This window comes from Alexandromys fortis, unplaced genomic scaffold (assembly GCF_014885135.2).
Source record: "Alexandromys fortis isolate MF-2015 unplaced genomic scaffold, M_Fortis_MF-2015_v1.1 scaffold_229, whole genome shotgun sequence".
Classification (NCBI taxonomy): Eukaryota; Metazoa; Chordata; class Mammalia; order Rodentia; family Cricetidae; genus Alexandromys; species Alexandromys fortis.
Window position 1 is genome coordinate 1,217,215 of NW_026068122.1, and position 21,309 is coordinate 1,238,523.

The 21,309-nt window shown below is 36.2% G+C and overlaps 1 protein-coding gene and 1 pseudogene across 1 annotated transcript; one reads left to right on the top strand and one right to left on the bottom strand.

The window, feature by feature from the left end:
- Positions 1-1,637: 1,637 nt before the first annotated feature.
- On the bottom strand, positions 1,638-3,362 carry LOC126490408 (antifreeze protein Maxi-like). Its single transcript, XM_050125348.1, has 3 exons — positions 3,306-3,362; positions 2,034-2,278; positions 1,638-1,989 (listed from the first exon to the last, which is right to left on the bottom strand). The coding sequence occupies exons 1-3, from the start codon at positions 3,360-3,362 to the stop codon at positions 1,638-1,640; spliced, it is 654 nt and encodes a 217-aa protein (XP_049981305.1).
- On the top strand, positions 3,361-21,246 carry LOC126490410 (ferritin, mitochondrial-like; annotated as a pseudogene).
- The last annotated feature ends 63 nt before the right edge of the window (positions 21,247-21,309 follow it).

Sequence of the window (21,309 nt, forward strand, 5' to 3'; positions counted from 1 at the left end):
TCACATAGTATCTTCTATAAGTACAATTTAGTAATAAATAGAATAAAAAATGGAAAATAATTTCGGTGTTAATAAAATTATAAAAAATTAATTTTGATAAATTTTCTGACAGTTAAAACGAAGCAACCATAGCAGTATGTATACTATTAAATATGAATTATTACATCAAGTTTATTCTTATTTTATTTTTAATGATCTTATTTTTGAATTTATATATGTACATTATTTATTCCTTCAATATTCTTTCAAACCCTCCCCTATGGCTATTTTTATATTGTTACAAATTTATTGAATTTTTTTATCATTGTCCATTCATGCATATGTATATATATGAAATATGCAATTATTTTTAATATATAATTTTTGAAAGATTGCATGGTATCATGGGAGCTACTTCTCAATGAATTCCAGCTTAGGAGCATCTGGGCCCTGCATTTTGAAGTGCATGGTGCCTTCAGCAATAGAAACTTACGTCTCGGCAGCAATCAAATGCAATAGCAATAGTCATTTTAATATTTTAAAGACTATTAGTCTGTAAGATTCCTTGGGCAAATTCTGATCAACACCTTAAAAGAGGGCATCTCATGCATGATCTTGGGGTTTTTGTTAGGAATTCTTTGGCTCATATTCCATTATTCCCTTCCTTATTCCTCCCCAATCCTCCTGCCCTGCCAACAGTCCTAATTTATTTTCATGTTTCTGAAATTACTATAGGATATATACTTACAACTGAACCCCAGATGGGAGGGAACATGCATGGGCCCCTACTGCTGGAGACATCTCACACTTAGGACAAGTATCCAGAAAACAACAACAACAACAACAACAACAACAAAAAACTCCCTTGTTTTCTTGTGCATGCATCTACAAACACATTCAAAGCCTGTATATTGAACATTCCTCAACTATGTTTAATATGTATCACATATATGTGCACCTTTTCTATTTTGCCTGTGATATACTATATTGGTTATCAGAATGTTTGTGGTTATGCTTAAAAACATTTTTCCATTCTGAAAGAGCCCATCCTCAAAGTGAAATTGTTAGATCAAAGTTGTGATATTTTTTAAATGAATCACTGTTACCATATTATGGATTAAAACTGATATACATACTGGTTTCCAAATTTCTTTTGCCTCATATTTGACACCCAGGTTATAATATTTTAAACAAAATTCATCAATATTGATGGTATACAATATTACCTGTTATTTGCCCTGGTTTGCTTGTTGGTTGTCCAAGATTATCCCTAGCCAACCCTCACATTAGGCATGGAAATTATCAAGAAGTGGAATTAATGTACAGGGCAGGAACAATACCTCAGTTGAGTTCTTCCTAGCCTTACCCATCATGTTTCTCTGTCTCCTCAACAGCAGGTTGTGGCTTTCTAGCTTCTACATAGTTTCTCTGTGGAATAAATATTTTTGTAACAGCAGTAGTGGGTGCAGGAGAAGGAGCACTGGGAAGATCTGCTACTGCAACAGAAATAGCAGCAGTAGTTACAGCAGGAGTGCCTGGAAAAAACTAAAGCAGCGGTTAGCAGCAGCAAAAGCAGCAGCAACAGGAAGAGACACAGCAGCATGAGTAGCAAACGCAGCAGCAGCAGTAGCTGCAGCAACAGTAAAAGGGGCTACAGCTTATGTGGTAACAGGAGGAGGAACACAAGAAGCTACAGCAGCAGCAACAAAAGCAACGAAGGCAGCTGCTGCAGCGGGACCAGTAGTAGCAGCAACGGCAGCAACAGCAGAAGCCACAGGAGCAACAGTGGAAGCATCAGAACCAGCTGCTGCAGTAACAGCAGCTGCAACCACTGCTGCAACAGAAGCAGAATCAACAGTAAGAGAAGTAGCAGTCACAAAAGCCACAGTAACAGTGGTAGTGGCAGTGGCAGCTGCGGCAGCAGCAAGAGCCGTGCTGGGGTCTGGAGCAGCCACCACCGCAGCAGCAGCAGGAACAGCAGCTGCAGTTACAGTAGCCACAGGAACAGAACTGTCAGGTGCAGCACCAGGAGCAACAGCAGCGAGAGCGTTAACATTTCAGCGGCAGAAGCAGCAGCTGCAACAGCAGGAGCAATAGCAGCCATAATGGCAGCTACTGCAGCAGAGGCAGCAGTGGCTGCTTCAGTGGGAGTAGCCTCAGCAACAACTGCTGCAGAAACAATAGCAGCCACAATAGTAGCCCCAGAAACATCAGGAGTCGCAGATGCTTCTGTCCCTTCAGAGGCATGTACTGCATCTTCTGTTTCACTGCTTCTATGATTCTTCCTGTTGGCTGTAACCTTTAATTGAGAGTTGGATACTAAAGTTAACCATTTTTAATACCACAAAGCTGTTTTCCCCAATGGTCTTTATGAGTTGACTCTTGCATATTAAGAATTTACTTCATAAAATTTTTATGTGTTCAGTTTGTCTTAAGAGATCATGGAAAGTTTGGAGAATTCTGTTTCATTTATTTCTACGTGAAAAGATATTTTTCTTTTATCTTTTAAATTTTAAATGGGACGGTCTTCATTTGGAGCTTTTTCTTTCATATACGCATTTCTAACTCATATTTCTAATTTCTATATAGCTGTTATAAAAGAAACACTCTGCTAGTGACATATAGCATTGAAAGTCACTTTTAGAATTGTGACTTTTGGTTCTTCTACAACATGTGGGGGGGGGGAGGCTCCTCTATCCGCACTAAGATAGTTCTCATACAGCCTTTTATGATTCTTCCTTTTTCTTGGGCCACCTAAATGTGAAGGTGCTCACAAAAAGAAACCAGGTTTGCCCAAAGAAAGTAACACAGTGGAACTTCAGACCTCTGAGTATGTTAATTTGGAATAATTGGAAAATGTAAGACGATTTCCAAATTTCACATTCATCCACCATAAAATTTGGCAACTATAAGAAATATTATCACATATGTTATCTTCAGATTCACTTATAGAATTCAGCAACGTATCCACTTTAGTTAAACAGTGGCGCTGACAAAGTGGATGTCTTTGAGGAAAGTGGTGAACCTAACAAAATTTTACTCTTAGGCATGTCTCTGAAACCCAAGGGCAAAGAGCAACTGGAGCTCATGGAATTCCAGAGAAGAGGAGGAGAAAGGACAGTAGGAGTCAGGGGGTTCAAGGACACCACAAGAACAACCTCGGTATCAATTAACCTGGGATCCCAGGGGCTCAAAGATGGGATTGACCTAGGCACACTGCATATGTTAAGTTGTGTACTTGACCCTCATGTGGAATCTCTAAAAGTGGCATCAAGGGCTCTCTCTGACTCTTTTACTGGCTTTTGGGATGCTGTTCCTCTGCCCACCCTAAACACGTGGTGGGAGTGAGGGTGGTGTTTAGTCTTACTGCAACTTGATGTCATGTTTGCGGATATCAATGGAGACCTGCCTTTTACTCAACAGAAACAGGGTAGGAGTGGATTAGGGGATAAAAGCAGAAGAAGAGGGAGGGGAGGGACTGGAAGGAGAGAAAGGAGGGAAAACTGCAACCAGATTGCAAAATTAATTCATTAATTATAAAAAAGAATGCCTCTATATTTTTTTAACTGGCCTTAATTCAATATGCCTCACAACTCAGTTTTGGACTTACTTAATTTATAAACATGATACACAGTAAAAAAAAGTTAATTAAATCTATTTGATAATAATTACATGTTACCTACTTTAAAGTTTGTTGCTTCTATCCTAACATTAATTATAGGTCTTCTAGAAGGAAACATTTATCATTTAAGGATATTTATAGTAGAGTATTCAATAGATAAGTTTAAAAACATAATGCTATTTGCTCTATGTTACATTTTTTGCAATTTTTTATTATATATACAATATTCTGCCTGCATGTATGCTTGGATGCCAGAAGAGACCAGATCTCATTGCAGATGGTTGTGAGTCACCATGTGGTTGCTGGGAATTGAACTCAGGACCTCTGAAAGAGCAGTCAGTGCTCTTAACATCTAAGCCATCTCTTCAGCCAGCTAAATTGTTTTTTAATAAAAGAATTGTAATAACAGTCTTTTAAATTTAAATATTTCCATAGCAATGGCTGCTTAGTTTTACTGTCATCACACATATCTTGATCATCTTCCAATACCACTGTTCATAACAAATAAATGTACTTAGTTATGCTGCGAACATTAAAGAGAAAACACAGATTGTATGTCTAATAGCCATAAATTTTCAAATCTGCAATAAAAAATACTATTTTTATTTTCCCATTTGAGAATTTCAATTCAATTCATTTATCTTTACCTGAAATTTTATTCAAGGAGGTATTTAAACTTCAATATAGTCCTTTGACAGATATCAATTTTTTTTTTTTTTTTAGTTTTAGGCAAAAGAATTAGAAGGCTTAGCCACAATTGCATTCTGATCCTTAAGACACATACCTGAGCTCAGGTAGCTAATCTGACACTGGGTATCTTAATGGCACTTCAAGGCAACAAAAGCCATGTATGTCAATCCCAATCCTGGCTGCTCTAGGGCCATGAGCCCAGCCATGCATAGCCCTCTGCAGCATCCTGGGCACAAATGCTCTCCCTCACCCCATGGGAGAGCACAGGACACCCATATTTCTATGGGTCCTGCTGTGGCATGACTTCCACACTCCCAACATAGCCACAGGCTCCAGCCAAGATCCTGTCCCTCTGTATAAGCCTTAGTGGCAACCTGGGCCACAAATATCAACAGAGACCTCAGTTGCATATAGGTCTCACTTTCACGTAACAAATCTGCTTGGTCAATATCCTAGTTCCAAGTGGTAGTACTGTCCACTCAGATCAGGATGGCTGACACATTTTGCTGTTGTTTTCTCTGTGTCTTTATGTATTCCTTGTGCTTTGATTCTCCCTTGTTTTGTCCTGTACATATTTGTTTGTTTTGTTTTTATATTATTTAATACTATTTAGTTTTCTATATTTTCTAGATGCCCTTTTAATATAGAAAACTGAATAATAAAAAAAAACACATACAGGTTTTTCTAACCCTCACCCTAAAGGTGGTGCACACCTTTAATCCCAGCTCTCAGGTTTGGTCTACAAGCTAGTTTCCAGGACAGGCTCCAGAGCTACAGAGAAACCCTGCCTCAGAAAGAGAGAGAGAGAGAGAGAGAGAGAGAGAGAGAGAGAGAGAGAGAGAGAGAGAGAGAGAGAACAAGAAAGGATGCTGATAGCTTTATGGAGAAGTCTGGGAATAGTTGGTGTAAGGGTAATCCTAATCAGAATATATTATTGATAAATCTATTTCAATAAAAAATGAAGATATGAAGGGATCTTGCTATGTACTTAGGTTGTCTTCAAACACCTGTAGAGGTCTGTCCTCAGTATAATAAGTGCACAGAAATAAAAATGAGTGAGATAGTGACCATCTTTTCTATTATCATTTTGAAAGAATGGGAAATACTACGTTTTTTTATAATTAACCCCACAATACCTCTGAACAAATGTGGAATTTTCCTGGGAATGTTAGGGTGAAAAAACATAGATGTAGAAATACCTAAAGAACAATTCATTTATTAAACATTTGCATAATATTGTAAATGCTTCTTTAACTATTGGTGAGACTGTGATATTTTCATTAATTAGGATGACTCCTTCTGTCACATTGGGTTGAAATGAAATAAAACCAATAACACCACACCAATTTCAGGCATTTTGAAATGCTTTTTTTTTTAGAATAATTTGGGAAGTTACCTGACTTGAATATTTGTATTTCTTTTCCTTCAAATTTTGTATTTTCTTCATTGTCTTTTACTTCAGTGGAATCCTGGATGGAATTTGAAACAAAACACTCAGTAATTGATTCATATTTCATAAAATATGATGGAAGTTTTATGGGGGAAATGAAATTACCTACCTTTTTTGGGCAATATATCTTGTGAGATTCTAAAACAAATCAAGGAAAAATATAGTAATTTACTTGTAAAAACGACTATCCTATATCTATACAAAGAAATTATATAGGTCGTCCATTGTAATTCATTTGTAAATGATTACTTTAGATTTTGATTTGGGAGGATAATGTTTCTTGTTTGCTTTAGAGAATATGGTTTTAATCAACTGGAAATATTGATAAATGTAACTGAAGTAGAAGAGAAACATATACTATCTTGAACTGTTGATTAATAGAGACAAACATGCTTTTTAAAGGATCAAATCATAATCCTGAGACTTGCCTTGACTGTCAATGAATAAACAAACACAAGGTAAATGTGTATTTCTTTAATGGAACCCTTCACAGATAATTATTTTATGAAATTCTAAAACTGAATCAATCACTTCTGTTCATTTGTAATTTAGGAATTGAAAACTGATGCCAATATGCTGAAAGAAAAACTATTAGTTATACACAAAAGTTTTGTGGATGAATAAGCCTCTGTGTACAATTGTAAAAGCTAAGTTATAAAACATTCACACTTACGTATAATAGTTATGACTACATGTTCCCAAATATTCCCATGAATTCTTTTTGAGTAACTTGAATGAGAAGGAGTATAAACTATAAACTAGGTATAATATTATCCTCTAGTATTGATGCAAGGTTATTTAAAGCAAACACAAATTGTATTTCTAATTAAATATTGCATATTAACTTGCTACAGGTTAAGTAGGTCTGCGAGTATTCAAGGAAGATATTCTATAATAATTTCTTAAAATCATTATACATTAGTTTGGAATAACACTTTTATACTGAAAATCACTTATGGTAAGTCTTTTTCTCCATGTAATTTAGGATGTCTGCAGTTGTCATTCATGTGCTGATTATGTTTAGGTAGCCATGTTGGTGAGACTCCCATCAGTTTTAAAGAGAGCAAGAGAGAGGTGGTAATGGTACCTAAGTCAGACTGAGCAGGTTTTCATTCTTGCCTTTTTGTGGATGGCTTCCCTGCCTGCAATGACACCTGCAGGAACCCCCTCACCCAACAATTTACAAAGCTTATGGGTCCTGGAGATGAGATTGGCATGAACATTATTATCATGGTTCACAAAGGCTGTTCCCTGACATTTCACACTTGTTTACCAATGACCTGGATTCATGATGTGAGACCTGTAGGGTGCTAAAGGTGTTTCTGGAGAATAGGATCCACAGCGGGGCTATCCATAAGGAGCATGCCAACTACAAGACCTTTGCCAGCATGTACTTGGTTTATGAACTCAAGTACCAGGGCCACAGTGGGTCTATATTGCCAGTAAGAATTTGTAACAGCCTCAGTTCCTCTACTTGTTCAGTTGTACTTATTATACTTCTTGGAATATAACCTTGTGCTCATCCTTACCAGGCACTACAAACTGAAGTGTAAAAACTCTCTAGTGTCACAACATTTCTGGGTCTCTCCATAACTACACCATGAAATTATTTCCAACTCTGTTATTTTGACATATATGATGCTATCTTTTAAAATAGCAGCATTTTAAATAACATTTCTATGTGCATGGCCGACTCAATATGTTAACATATGTCTATGGTAAGTAAAGCACAGCTGTGCAGGACCATGATCTCAGTGCTTAGCAAGGCTCCAAAAGAACAACATAAAGAAGACAGAAAAATTCGAAATATTTGTTTTCAAATATGTGCTTTAAAACATGATTTATATACTTTGCACATTTATTGCTTCCATCATTTTTTCCAGAAAAGGAAACACTATTTATTTTCACCTTTCCATTGTTTGTATTTGTCAAACTACCTTTCATGGTCTCCCAGTACCCTCTATTTTCTTAATCTCCAATTTTCTTTATTTTTTCTAACTACTTAGTTTACTAAATCTTGCAGATTAATAATACTTTGTTACAGATTTATATTTCACATCCTATCTTAATCATAAATGTGGAATGTCGCTGAAACTTTGTAAGATACTTATCTTGTTATCATATTGTACACATTATTTTTTACCATGCATTTGATAGCCATCTCTGGGCTCATAAATATATAGTTCACCATGACTTGAAAACAAAACAACTAAGGGGAAAAAAGCAAACAAACCACAAAAATGCATTTTTGAAATATTGACAACATGTAACTCTTACCTTTCCCTTGTCTACTTATAATATTTTCACGTCTTGGAACTAGTCCCTTCAAAAACTGATGCATTTGCCTTGATGGAAGATGCTTCACATTATCCTGGTAAAAACAAATACCAAAATGAGTTACACAAGATTTTCCCATTACTTTATAGGAAAAATTAAACTACTATTTTAAAAACAAGAATTTCAATATTTCTTAGTTAAATGTAAGTATATTATTTCAAAATATATTCAAAAATAACATATGCTATCTACATCAAGTACATGATTAAACTGGTATTTAAGAGAAATGTAAACATGACATTGATGACAATGCCTGGTCCAAAGATTATTCAGCATCAAATGAATTACAATTTTTCAGGGGGAACTAAAGCACAGAGCAGCTTATTTTCTCAGTAGAATAGACTACAGTTACCTGCAAAGTGCAAACTCAAAGTGTCTGAATTAATTAACATCCAATATATTCCAATGACTATTCAATATCAGTGGCCACAATTCCCATTATATTTTCTGGCCTTCAAAAGTAAAACAAAAGTTTGAAGTTATTGTTTATTTATAAAATAACAGAAATGTTTCTGTATCACTCTTCATATTTCAGGTATTTTTATAACATATTTTCATATTTTACCTTACGTTTTTATAATTGATGAATAAAATAAGGAAATAAGTAAAAAATAAAGGAAAATAAAGTGAAACTAATATGGGTTTCTGTGCATTCTAAGAGGGTTCAAAATTTTAACTAAATATATTTAAAATTGAACTGTACGTTATGAAATGTTCACCCCAAATATCTATGTATAAAAAGACTGCATGTAGCATATACATGCTTGTCTACTATAGAAAATAATATTTATTAAATTTAAGAACTAAACTTTTACATACTGATGATTCTTTGCTTTCATTGTCAACAATAAGTTTTTCCTTTTCCTCTGATTCCAAGTCAGTTTCTGTTGAAAGAATTTAGTATTTATTTAATTTCAATAATTATGAATAAAATCTCTAGGCCCTCAGCACAGGGGAAAAATTCTGGGCTTCACCACTGCCAGCCAACCAGTAGCAAGCTTGCTGCAGGTAGGCTGCTCCAACAATACCCCATGGATTGCACCCTGTAAGCTGCAAGGCCCATGCCTGTCCACAAAGCCTCCTATCCTCTGTGAACTCAGTGGATGATCAGCCAGCAGGCTGGACATCCCACTCTCTAGGTCCTCATTACTGAGGAGAAACTCCAGGCCCCTCTCCAAACTGCTGCAGCTTCACTAGGCAGCCAGCATGCAAGCTTCCTGCAGGTAGGCTGCTCCACACCTTTACCCCCTTCAACTACCCTGTAAGCCTCAAGACCTCAAAGGAACTCTGAAGCACAGAGCAGACAAAGAGAGGGAACAAGAAAGATCTCAGTGGCTCTCTGAGACACAGATAGCAATTGTAAGGATTTGACCAAGAGGCAAAGAAACTTCTGACACAAATTGAAGAGATGTTAGGTGACAATGGAAGAATTCATTCAACAACATAAAAAGCAACACAATAACACCAGAAACCAGTGATCATACAACAGAAAAAACCCAATGATTCTAACTAAGAAGGGACATAAGAAAATGACCTTAAATATAACTTTATGAAGATGATAGAGATCCTTATAGATGAAATAAACCTCATATCATGAAACTCCAACAAAGGGAAACATACAAACACATCAAAATTAACAGGAATTAACAATCACTGGTCATTGACATCTCATATTATCAACAGATTCAATTCACCTATAAAAAGACACAGACTAACATAATCAATATGAAGGCAGGATCCATCCTTCTGCTGTACACAAGAAACATACCCCATCCTCAAAGGCAGACATTACCTCAGAATAAAGGGATGTGAAAAGATTTTTCAATCAAATGGACCCATGAAACAAGGTATTAGCTATCCTAATATCTAACAAAATAGACTTAAATCTAAAATCTATGAGAAGAAATGTGGAAGGATGTTTTCTACTTATCACAGAAAAAATCTACCAAAATGATATCTCAATCCTGAATATCTATGCCCCAAGTAAAAGAGCACCCACATATGTAAAAGAAACACTGCAAAAACTTAAACCCTAAATCAAGCCCCACACATTAATAGTAGGAGATTTTAACAACCCACTTTCTCCAATGAACAATTTAACCAGACAGAAAATTATCAGACAAATGAGAAAATTAACAGATGTTTGACTCAAATGGACTTAACAGACATCTATAAAACATTTAACACCCCCGCTCCCACAAAGACTATATCTTCTTCTCAGCACCTCATGGAACCTTCTGTAAAACTGACCACATTCTTGATAACAAAGCAAAACCTCAACAGATAAAAAAAAAAAATGACATGACTCCCTATATCTCATGGGATCACAATGGTTTAAAGTTAGAATTTAACAACTGATCGAGGTGGTCTTGTATCTTATCTGTTGCTTTCATTGGTTAACTAATAAAGAAAATTGCTTGTCTGATAGGACAGAAAATTAGGTAGGTGGAGTAGACAGAACAGAATGCTGGGAGAAAGAAGCCGAGTCAGGCAGTCGCCATGATTCTCCCACTCCAGACAGATGCAGGGTAAGATCTTTCCTGGTAAGCCAGCTTGTGGTGCTACACAGAATATTAGAAATGGGTTAGATTAATATGTAAGAGCTAGCCAATAAAAGGCTTGAACTAATGGGCCAAGCAGTCTTTAAAAGAATACAGTTTCTGTGTAATTATTTCGGGGCATAAGCTAGTCAGGCGGCCGTGAGCCAGGGCAGCAGGAACATAGCCTGCAGCTCCTTCAACAAACAACAACATTAATTGCAGAAAGCCTACAAACTTATGTAAGTTGAATAGTGCTCAATTAAATCACCCCTGGGTCAAGGAAGAAATAAATTAAAGACTCCCTAGCATTCAACAAAAATGAATAAAGAAACTGCATTGGCCTGTTGGTAGGGCAGAATTAGGTAGGTGGAGAAGACCTAACTGAATACTGGGGGGAAAGACAGATTCAGAGAGATGCCATGGAGCCAACAGGGTCAAACATGCTGAATCTTTGCTGGTAAACCACTGCCACCTGGCAATATACAGATTAATAGAAATGGGTTAAATTAATATAAGAGTTAGTTAACAAGAAGCAATAGCTAATTGTCCAAGCAATGATTTAATCAATAAATTTTCTGTGTGATTATTTCAGTTCTGGGCAGTCTCATGTTTTGTACTGGTATGTACTTTTAAGTCTCTTACAAAGATACTTTATATTTACTCCAACCCTCATTTAAAATATATTAAGCTGTTCTCTACTATTATCAGTTCTGCTATTGCAAGCAGTTTTTTCTTCTTTCTGTCTTTTTATTAGTGTAAATCTTACCTGTTAAGAGCTAGTACAGTCAAACTTAAACTCAGCTCCTCAGTCCAAAAATGGAAAACCAGAAACTAACAATTGAGAATAGTATGATGTCTAGCTCAACACACCACAGAGATATTCTCACATCAAATATTATTCTCATGGCAGTCATCTTGGAATTCCAGAAAGAAGAGCAGGAAAAGAAATGTGTAATAGCCCCACTGTAGAAATTTAGTCACAATAAAAATAAATATTTATTTTGTTTCATTTTATATATGGAAAATTCAGCAAAATGGATGAAAGTGGAGATTACTTTTGTGAGCCAATTAAGCCAGAATTAGATTAAATTTTTTAAATCACATTTTTTTGCTCTTTTGTTCATATGTAGATCAAGAGTGAATTTGCCTAGGGAATACATAAACGTGTATCAAGATATGTATTTGTGTTTGTAATTGGGGGTAGTTTGTATCTGTGTTTTTGTAAGATATGAGTATAGAAAGGAGACTGACTTTAAGAGAAGAAGACAGGTATGAGAAGGAAAGGAGATGGACAGTAATAGAAAATATTATAGGTGTGACAATACAATCATAAATAGTAGTTATTTATCAGGATGATATGACAAACATGAGCAGAGAGAAAACCATGGGATGGTGAGTAAGGCAATAAAATAATATAGAGAATGACTTATGTATGGAACTTCCTTAATGACAGAACTACTTTGCATAATACCTAACATATTATTTAATAGTATGAGCCAATAAGTTAAAATTGTAAAACCTAGCAAGCCATGAATATAACAAAGATTTGTGTGTAACTTTCAAAGAAAGTGTGGCAAGTTACTCAGTGGTAACAAACAATGACGTCTTGAATTTTGCATGCAAATGGATGGAAATAGAAAACACTATACTGAGTGAGATAACCCAGACCCAAAAAGATGAACATGGGATGTACTAAATCATTAGTGGACTCTAGTCATAAACAAAGGACTTTGAACCTATAGTTCACAAGCCCAGAGAAGCCAAATAATAAGGTGTACCCAATGAAAAACAAATATAGATCCTCCTGGACATTGAAAGCAGTCAAGATCACCAGGCAAAAGTTGGGAGCCAGGGGATGGGGTGGAGTGGAGTGGGGAGAAGGGAAGAGGGGGGGAGAGAAGGAAGAAGGGAAGGATTGGGGAGAGCTTGGGGGAGTGGGAGGGTTGAGATAGAGGAAGGGCAGATATAGGAGCAGAGAAGAAGATATCTACATTAAGGGAGCCATTATAGGGTTAGCAAGACACTTGACTCTAGAGGGGATCCCAGGTGTCCACAGGGATGTCTCCAGCTAGGTCCTTGGGCAGCAGAGGAGAGGGTACCTGAACTGGCCTTGTTCCATAGACACACTGATGAATATCTCGAATATCACCATAGAACCTTCATCTGGTGATGGATGGAGATAGAGACAGAGACCCACATCAGAGTACTGGAGTAAGTGCCGAAGGACCAGTTGAGGAGCAGAAGGAGAGAGAAGATGAGCAAGGAAGTCAGGACCACGAGGGGTTGGCCTACCCACTGAGACAGTGTGCCAGTTCTAATGGGAGCTCACCAAATCCAGCTAGAGTGGGACTGAACGAGCATGTGATCAAACCGGACTCTCTGAATGTGGCTGACAGTGGGGGTTGACTAAGAAGCCACATAGCACTGGGACTTGACTCTTTTGCATGAACCGGCTTTTGGGGATCCTAGTCTGTCTGTATGTACACGTTCCTAGGCCTAGATGGAAGGGAGAGGGTCTTGGACTTCCCACAGGGCAGGGTACCCAGCCCTCTCTTAAGACTGGAAGGGGAGGGAGGCAGGTGAGTGGGGAAATGGGAGGAGAATGGGAGGAGGGGAAGAAGTGGAAATTTTTAATGGAAAAATAAAATTAATTAAAAAATAGAAAAAGAAAATGTAATACATTTATACAATGGAGTATTATTCAGTTATAAAATAAATAACGTCATGAAATTTGCATGTAAATGGATGGAACTAGAAAAAAATTTTCTGAGTGAGGTAACCCAGATCCAGAAAGGCAAAAAACACACTATGTACTCAATCATGAGTGGATACTAGTTTTAAAGTAAATGTTAACCAGACCACAATCCACAGTTCTAGAGAAGCTAGGTAATAAAGAGGATCCTAACAGAAACATGAGGACCACCCTGGGAAGAGGAAATAGATGAAATTTCATGGGCAAACAGGAGGCCTGGGAAGAGATGTGAAGGAGAAGAAATAGTGTATGAGAACATGAAGGATGGGATGATGTAGTTGTGAGGGTATGGGGTGGGAGAGCAAGGAAAGAGATACCGTGATCAAGGGAGCCTTATGGGCCTAAATAGAAACCCGTTGCTAGGAAAACTCCTAGGAACTCACAAGGATGACCCCAGAGAAGACTCCCAGCAATAGTGGAAAGGGTTCCTAAAATGGTCTTCCCCTATGTTGAGATTGGTGACTACCGTAACTGTCTTCATAGAACTTTCAACCAGTAACTGACAGAAGCAGGTGCAGAGATCCACATCGAAGTACCAGGCTGAACTATAGGGATCCATTCAAGGAGAGGGAGGAGGGATTATATGAGCAAGGGAAATTAGGTCATGATGGGGAAACTCACAGGGACAGTAAACCCGAACTTGTCTGAGCTCATATAGACTCTAGATTGACACCTAGGGATTCGGCTTGAGACTGAACTAATCCTTGTGCATGGGGGTGACAGTTTGTAGCTTGGTCTGTTTGTGGGAGCCCTGATAATAGGACCAGAATCTTTCACCAGTGCATGAGCTGACTTTCTGAAGCATAGTCAATGTGGTAGGATGCTTTGCTCTACCTTCTGATAATGGGGGATGGGGGGTTGGCCCTGCCTCAACTGAATGTTTTTAACTCTCCATGGGAGGCCTTACCTTTTTTGAGGAGTGCACAGGGATGGGTAGGGGGGAAGTGGCGAGGTAGGGGAGAAAGGGAGGGAGGTGGAACAGCCATTGGTCTATAAAATGAATGAAAAATACAATAAAACATATTTTAAAAGAAGTATTTCTACTTCACGAAAAGTAACGTGGAGTAGACACTGGACTTTGGGAAGCATACTTTTGGAAATTGAGAGATTAGATGTGGAGACCTGATTTTCCAATAAAAATAACCATTTAAAAAAAAAAAGAAAAACAAGATTGACTACCTTTTAGCCAAATCAAACAAAGTAAAGACAGAAAATTAAAATTTAATAAAATTAGAAATAAAAAAGGAAAACATTATAGCAGGCATCTAGAAAACTCAGATAATCACAAGACACATAAAGATCCACCAAACTTGAATAACCTAAAATAAACAGATGAATATATGAGGCTTACTAAAGTTAAATAAAATGAAACTAACAATTAAACAGAACAACAACATGGAAACATTAATTTAAAATCTGTTAACTTAAACACTTCTAGAACCATATAGTACCAGCCAATAATTTTATCTGAACTTCAGTAAAAGTAACACCAGTACTCCTCAAACCATTCTATAAAATGGAAAAAAAATATTCCAAATTATTTTTATAAAACCAGTATTACTCTGATACCAAACCCAATTGGAGAACCACACCGGCACTCCCCCAAAAGAAATTATAGGCCAATGTCAAAATATATTTATGGCAGATCATATGATTCTATACATAAAGCCCAAAATACTCTACTAAAATCCTCTTATAGCAGATAAATATATTAATTTTACTAGCAACATACAAAATTAACAAAAATCAGTAGATTTTTCTTCATACAATGACAAGCATACCAAGAAAGAAATAAGGGAAGTAATTCCATTAACAACTTTTTTTGTTGTTTTCAAAGAAAATAAAATATTCTATAATATATATAATGAGGTAAAAAGGGGTACAATAAAAACTCCAAGACGCTGAAAAAAGAATTTGAAGAGGATACCAGAAGGTTGATAATCTTTATGTAGTGAAAGTGACCATCATATGAAAAGAAATTTATATATTTAGTATAATCCTCATCATAATCCCAATGCAATTCTTCACAGTAGTTGAGAAAATTAATCTTAATTTCTACACTAATGCACAAAACATCCAGGAGAACCAAAATGGTCCTAAACAATAAATATCAGAAGGCATCACCATTCTAGACTGTAAGTTATGCTACTGATTTATAGTAATGAAAACAGTATGGTACTGGCCAAACAACAGAGTTATAGATCAATAAAACAGAATTGAGGAACAAGGTATAAGCACATGCTCTTACATTCATCTGTTTTTGATAAAGATCCCAATAATGCACACTAAAAAAGGCAGCATCTTTGACAAGGAATGCTGGTTAAATTTCATAGCTATATTTTGAAGAATGAAATGATATTCTTTAGTCTCAATCTGTCCAAATCTCAACTGAAAATGGATCACAGACCCCAGCTTAAAACCTGATACACTGGATATGACAATTCTGAGATTTTCAATGTTGTTGTCTGCTTTCACCTGTAAATCCATTTCTGTTGGAATCAATCAATGTTTATAAAGTTAAAGTAAACTAGGAATAACATTCTACAATAGAAGTCTTTGCAACTACAGATAAGACATTATTATGAAAATTACAAGCCAGGTGGTGGTGGCACACACCTTTAATCTCAGCACTCTGGAAACAGAAGCAGGTGGATCCCTATGAGTTCTAGCAGCCTGGTCTACAAGAGTTATTTCCAGGACAGGCATGATAGCTACAGTGAAATCTTGTCTCAAAAAAAAAACAAAACCAAAAAATTACATTTTTAATTTTCTTATTTTGAGGTTCAATTAATGTTATCCTTCCAATGGATATTTATTGATGTATAAAAAACCCACAATTAATAAGAACTTTCACACACAAGGTGCATAATAAAGCATTCCATTTTCAATCATGCATACATATGCAATGTTCATCTACATAGTCACATATCAACAAAAAAGAAAAAACATATAACTAGTATTTTAGTAGTAAGTCTGCTTGTTTGTTTCCCAGCTGCCCGGCAGCTCAGACCCGAAATAGTCACACAGAAACTATATTATATAAATCACCGCTTGGCCCATTAGCTCTAGCTTCTTATTTGCTAACTCTTACATCTTAATTTAACCCATCTCAAATAATTTGTGCATCACCACAAGGTTGTGGCCTACCAGCAGTTTCAGTGTGTCCCTAACTTTGTCTACTTTCTCCCACATTTAGTTTAGTTTTCCCTGCCTACCTAAGTTCTGCCCTTTCAACAGGCCAAGGCAGTTAGTTTCTTTATTCACCAATGGTATTCAAGGCATGCAGAGGGGAATTCCACATCATAGTATAACTGAAATTAAATTGGAAAGATAATATTAAACATAAATTGACAAAAATGATAAATAGAAGAATATGGCTTTAGTGATGGTTCTTAATATTTCTGAAAGAAATAGGATATTTTATGAATCTTAGGCTTTCTTTTAGAGGTTAGAGAAAGACAAGAAATGTGATTCATTATATTTCAATACACAAATCTCTTACATAGAAGAGTCAATGAAAATTAAAAGGCAACAAAAAATATAACTGGAACACTGTACATATGAAACCAATCATCACATGTTATAATTTATGATTTGATATTCCAAGCATGAACTCTAATGTATTTATTACAATGATTCATTGTTTTGATATATCATGCTGGTATTCTAAGGATATATTTCCTAGACAATCACATTATATAAATTGTACAATCTCAAGTTAAAACTTATGCTATTTTATTCAAATTATTTTCATTTATCTGCCTAAGATTAGTAAAACTTATTTGTATCACTTTGATGCTTGAAAGTATCAAGATAATTGATTGACTGCAGTTTGTCAAATCTCTGAGTTCCACCTGCTTGCTAAAGTCTATGAAGAAAAAGTCTTTGGTTTTAGTGCACACTTAGGTGCTACCCAAGGTAAATTCTCTGAAGTCCTCTGATCATACACACTCCTCAAGTTTCCTAGGGAACATCTCTTTTCTAATTATATGAAGAATATATACTTCATAAAATTCTACAGATAACTAGCCTTGTTTATTTCTGTTTTCAGAAATATTTTAGGAAATATTATGAATAATTTAAATATTATGAATAATTTATCCTTCCCTAATTAGCATCATAAAGTTATTTATTTAAGGATCATAAAGTTAAAACCATGGAACCATGCACACACACACACACACACACACAATATACATGCTTTCATTTACCTCATAACACATGATTTTATTTATCTTTGGTTTATAAATAAAACTTTGCCTAATAGCATAGTTAATGCCTTCCCAAAGTGATCAAGAATAGGGATTTTGTTGTATTTTAGAAAAGTTAAGATACTAAATACACACCTTACATTTATCCAATATTATATCACCATGCCATGTTTAATTTAAAAGCACTTAAAAGTTTTTGCTACCTTTTATACACATCTGCCCCATTCCCATGTATTTTACCTCTATAAAACTGTTTTGCTTATTCTTCATCGCACCTTTATTAATTTCTTTATGCATTGTCACTTGCTGGTACTAAAATATTTTGTAACATGAAAAAGCAATCCATTTTTGACACCTCCTAATATATTAAACAAGATATCCAAATATTATTGAAGATATTTCTTATTACATAATTATTGAATAATATTTTTTGCTTAGTAATGCTTCTTAGTCACTTGTCTTAAATCATTGTCCCAATTTATGAGTTTTTTATATATAACATTTCATTCCTACCTGTAATTTTTCTACTTGGATCTTTTTGACCCCATTTATCTGAAGTCCCAGAAAAATTCCCATCATCAATCTGTGAAAGAAGGTCAGAGATAACCCTGTTAACATTAGCATCATTTATGAGTTTCCCAAATGATTTTTTTTATTATTACAGGATATTTAAAATTCCAATTTTAAAAGTAATTAGAATAGAAAATTGAGAAGATATTTGTTTAAAGGTAAAACATTTTGAGACAGAATTTGTTATGACTCTCTGGATCGATACATGTTTTTGGGTCATAAGGCCAGTGACTCTCAAACCTGGTGTTGGATGTCAACAGAAAACCTATGATATGAGCACCACTGTTTTCCTGAACATCTCAGTAAGCAGTGAATGCTGAATACTTGCCTCATTTTGCATTCTGACATAAGTCACTTATCACAAACTGAATTTTACAAATAATACAGCATTTACCATGTCATTTCATGTCAGAAGTCATCTGAAGCAGAAAAGCATAGGTGGGGTATTGAGGGAATTTATACTTCTTAAAACAAAGAGGTTAGTGTGTCCAGCAAACAAGTGATCACAACTTCCAAGTTGTCCTATATATTTTTTAAAGGTTTACTCATAGAAAATGATTAAATGGATGGCTGAAAGTTACATATTTTCCTTCATGCTGTGTTTAAATAATAGGAAGGAAATATCATGTGCCTGTATGCAAATCTTTTGTGATGACGAAAGATATTCCGAGTATAAAAATCCTTAGTAAGAAGAGAATCATGTACAAGTTTTTCATCAAACAATTGAAAAATGCCAAGCACTTATTGCCATGTTGGCTATAAATTAAAATGATAGCATGTAATATGACTTTAAGTTGCTTATTCCTCTACCCCCTTCCTGGTCTTCTCAGAATACAGGAACACCTATGATCCACTGTTGTCTCTGTCAATGTTGCCCTCTGAAATATTCATATGGATAACATATTGCCATCCTTTATATCTTCTACTACTTCATCCGTATAATTTTCTCAAAAAATGCAGAACTCAATGCTTACTCCCAGCCTCATTATGATCTCAAACTCCTTCAGTATTATCTACATTAAAATTCTCTACCTTTGCCAGGCAGTGGTGGCGCATGCCTTTAATCCCAGCACTCGGGAGGCAGAGGCAGGCGGATCTCTGGGAGTTCAAGGCTAGCCTGGTCTACAAGAGCTAGTGCCAGGACAGGCTCCAAAGTTACAGAGAAACCCTGTCTCGAAAAACTTTAAAAAAAAATTCTCCACTTTTCATATGAACCCCATGATCTGATTTGTGTTTGCTACTTGGTCTTACATCCTTTCTCTGTTACACATCCTCTCATCTGGTATTTTCCATGTTTAATTGTAAAGAACATTACAAATGCTGATGGAAAACTAACCAAGGTTAAAATATTGGGGAATAAACCTTGAAATTCAACTACAAATTACAATATTGACTCACAATATGTCAATTAGAAGTCTTCAATAAACAGAACTCTATATGCTGTTATATATCTATGTGAATGGTCTGTACTAAGTTCTGGCACAATGCAATCTAATATACACTGAAAAGAGTAAACGACATTTCTCAGAATTTCTGTTTTTCCTCCATCAGGTAAAAATAGGTTAGGCTGCTATTGTTTCAATTCCCCTTTGTCATTTGAAAGCTGATACCCAACATGCCTTCTCCATTTCATTTCTTTCAGTCTACAGTGACATTCTCTGGGCTAGTAGTGCTCATGACATTCAATTGGTTCTACACTACTGAGTCAATTCCTTCCCAAAACACCCTGTCAGACAATTGAAACATAAGTCTTCAAGGGGATTTCAGATCCCATAGAGTCGATAGCTGCTGAGGTCACTCAAACCTTGAAAGTCTTATTGTAGGAAGAAGAATGACCCCAAGAGATAATGACATTGATCCTATAACCCTATTCTCCCTCTCAATAGGGAGAATTAATAAACTATAGATGAGAAGCAATAATTGCACTTAACATTGATGTGCATGTTACCACATGTTTGAAATTACTGAGAATCAGTCTCCTAACATGAACTAAATACAGTTGCCTTGTTTACAATTGCAGCTATTTAGTTAGAAACATGAAATTTGAGCACGCATTTTCACTTACAAGAGTGATATATAGGAAATAGCACAGACCATCTTTGGAACAATCTAATATCATCACAATCTAAAGATAATATTTTACTATATACTAGTGTATATTTTAAGAATATTCCATGTTTTATAATTAGTTAAATATTTAACCATTAAAGGTTATGATGGATATCCTAAAATTCAATTTTAACCCCATGTTATGGAACTTAATAAAAGCAATCAGTAGTAAACAAAAGTGAATAAAATATCTTCATACCAAAGACTGATTATCTTCACTGTCATCTGAAATTGTTTCTTTCGGTGATTCAATTTCTAGGTCTGATTCTGCAGATAAACATGATTAACTTGTGAAGAATTATATTTCAAAACCACTTTTTTTAAACGTTCTCGCCGGAGTCGCCGCGGTTTCCTGCTTCAACAGTGCTTGAACGGAACCCGGCGCTCCACCCCTCCGACCCCCCAGCAGGCTGCTCCAAGCCAGATCCCTCTGCAAACTCAACTCGCCGCTCAGCCGCTCGCCAGCCGCTGCTGCCATGACCACCGCATCTCCCTCGCAAGTGCGCCAGAACTACCACCAGGACTTGGAGGCTGCCATCAACCGCCAGATCAACCTGGAACTGTATGCCTCCTACGTCTACCTGTCTATATCTTGCTACTTCGACCGGGATGATGTGGCTCTGAGGAACTTTGCCAAATACTTTCTCTACCAATCTCATGAGGAGAGGGAACACACTGAGAAACTTATGAAGCTGCAGAACGAACGAGGCAGCCGAATCTTCCTGCAGGATATCAAGAAACCAGACAGTGATGACTGGGAGAACTGGCTGAATGCAATGGAGTGCTCACTGCACCTGGAAAAGAGTGTGAATCAGCCAATTGCTATTAATCCATGTATCACCATGAAGCTGTGGCTTACTAGTAAGCTTCCAGCATTCTGGCAACTTTCTCCTTTGGTGGCTGCATGGCACCTCCTGGAGCCTGCTATAAAAAATGTTGGTGATATGGCCAGAAGGTGTAGGAGAAATCTCACCTTAGCTGAGTAACAGAAACATACATTCAGCTCCACTTAGAATCCTATATAAAAGGATCTATGACATATCCTTTGT

Excerpts from the sequence above, each read along its gene's own strand:
- LOC126490408 (XM_050125348.1), bottom strand. The coding sequence starts at position 3,362 with ATGACATCAAGTTGCAGTAAGACTAAACACCACCCTCACTCCCACCAC. Across the intron at positions 2,279-3,305 it reads ACTCCCACCACGTGTTTAGG|GTTACAGCCAACAGGAAGAA; the intron begins GTGGGCAGAGGA and ends TCTCAATTAAAG. Across the intron at positions 1,990-2,033 it reads GCTGCTTCTGCCGCTGAAAT|TTCTGTTCCTGTGGCTACTG; the intron begins GTTAACGCTCTC and ends TGCACCTGACAG.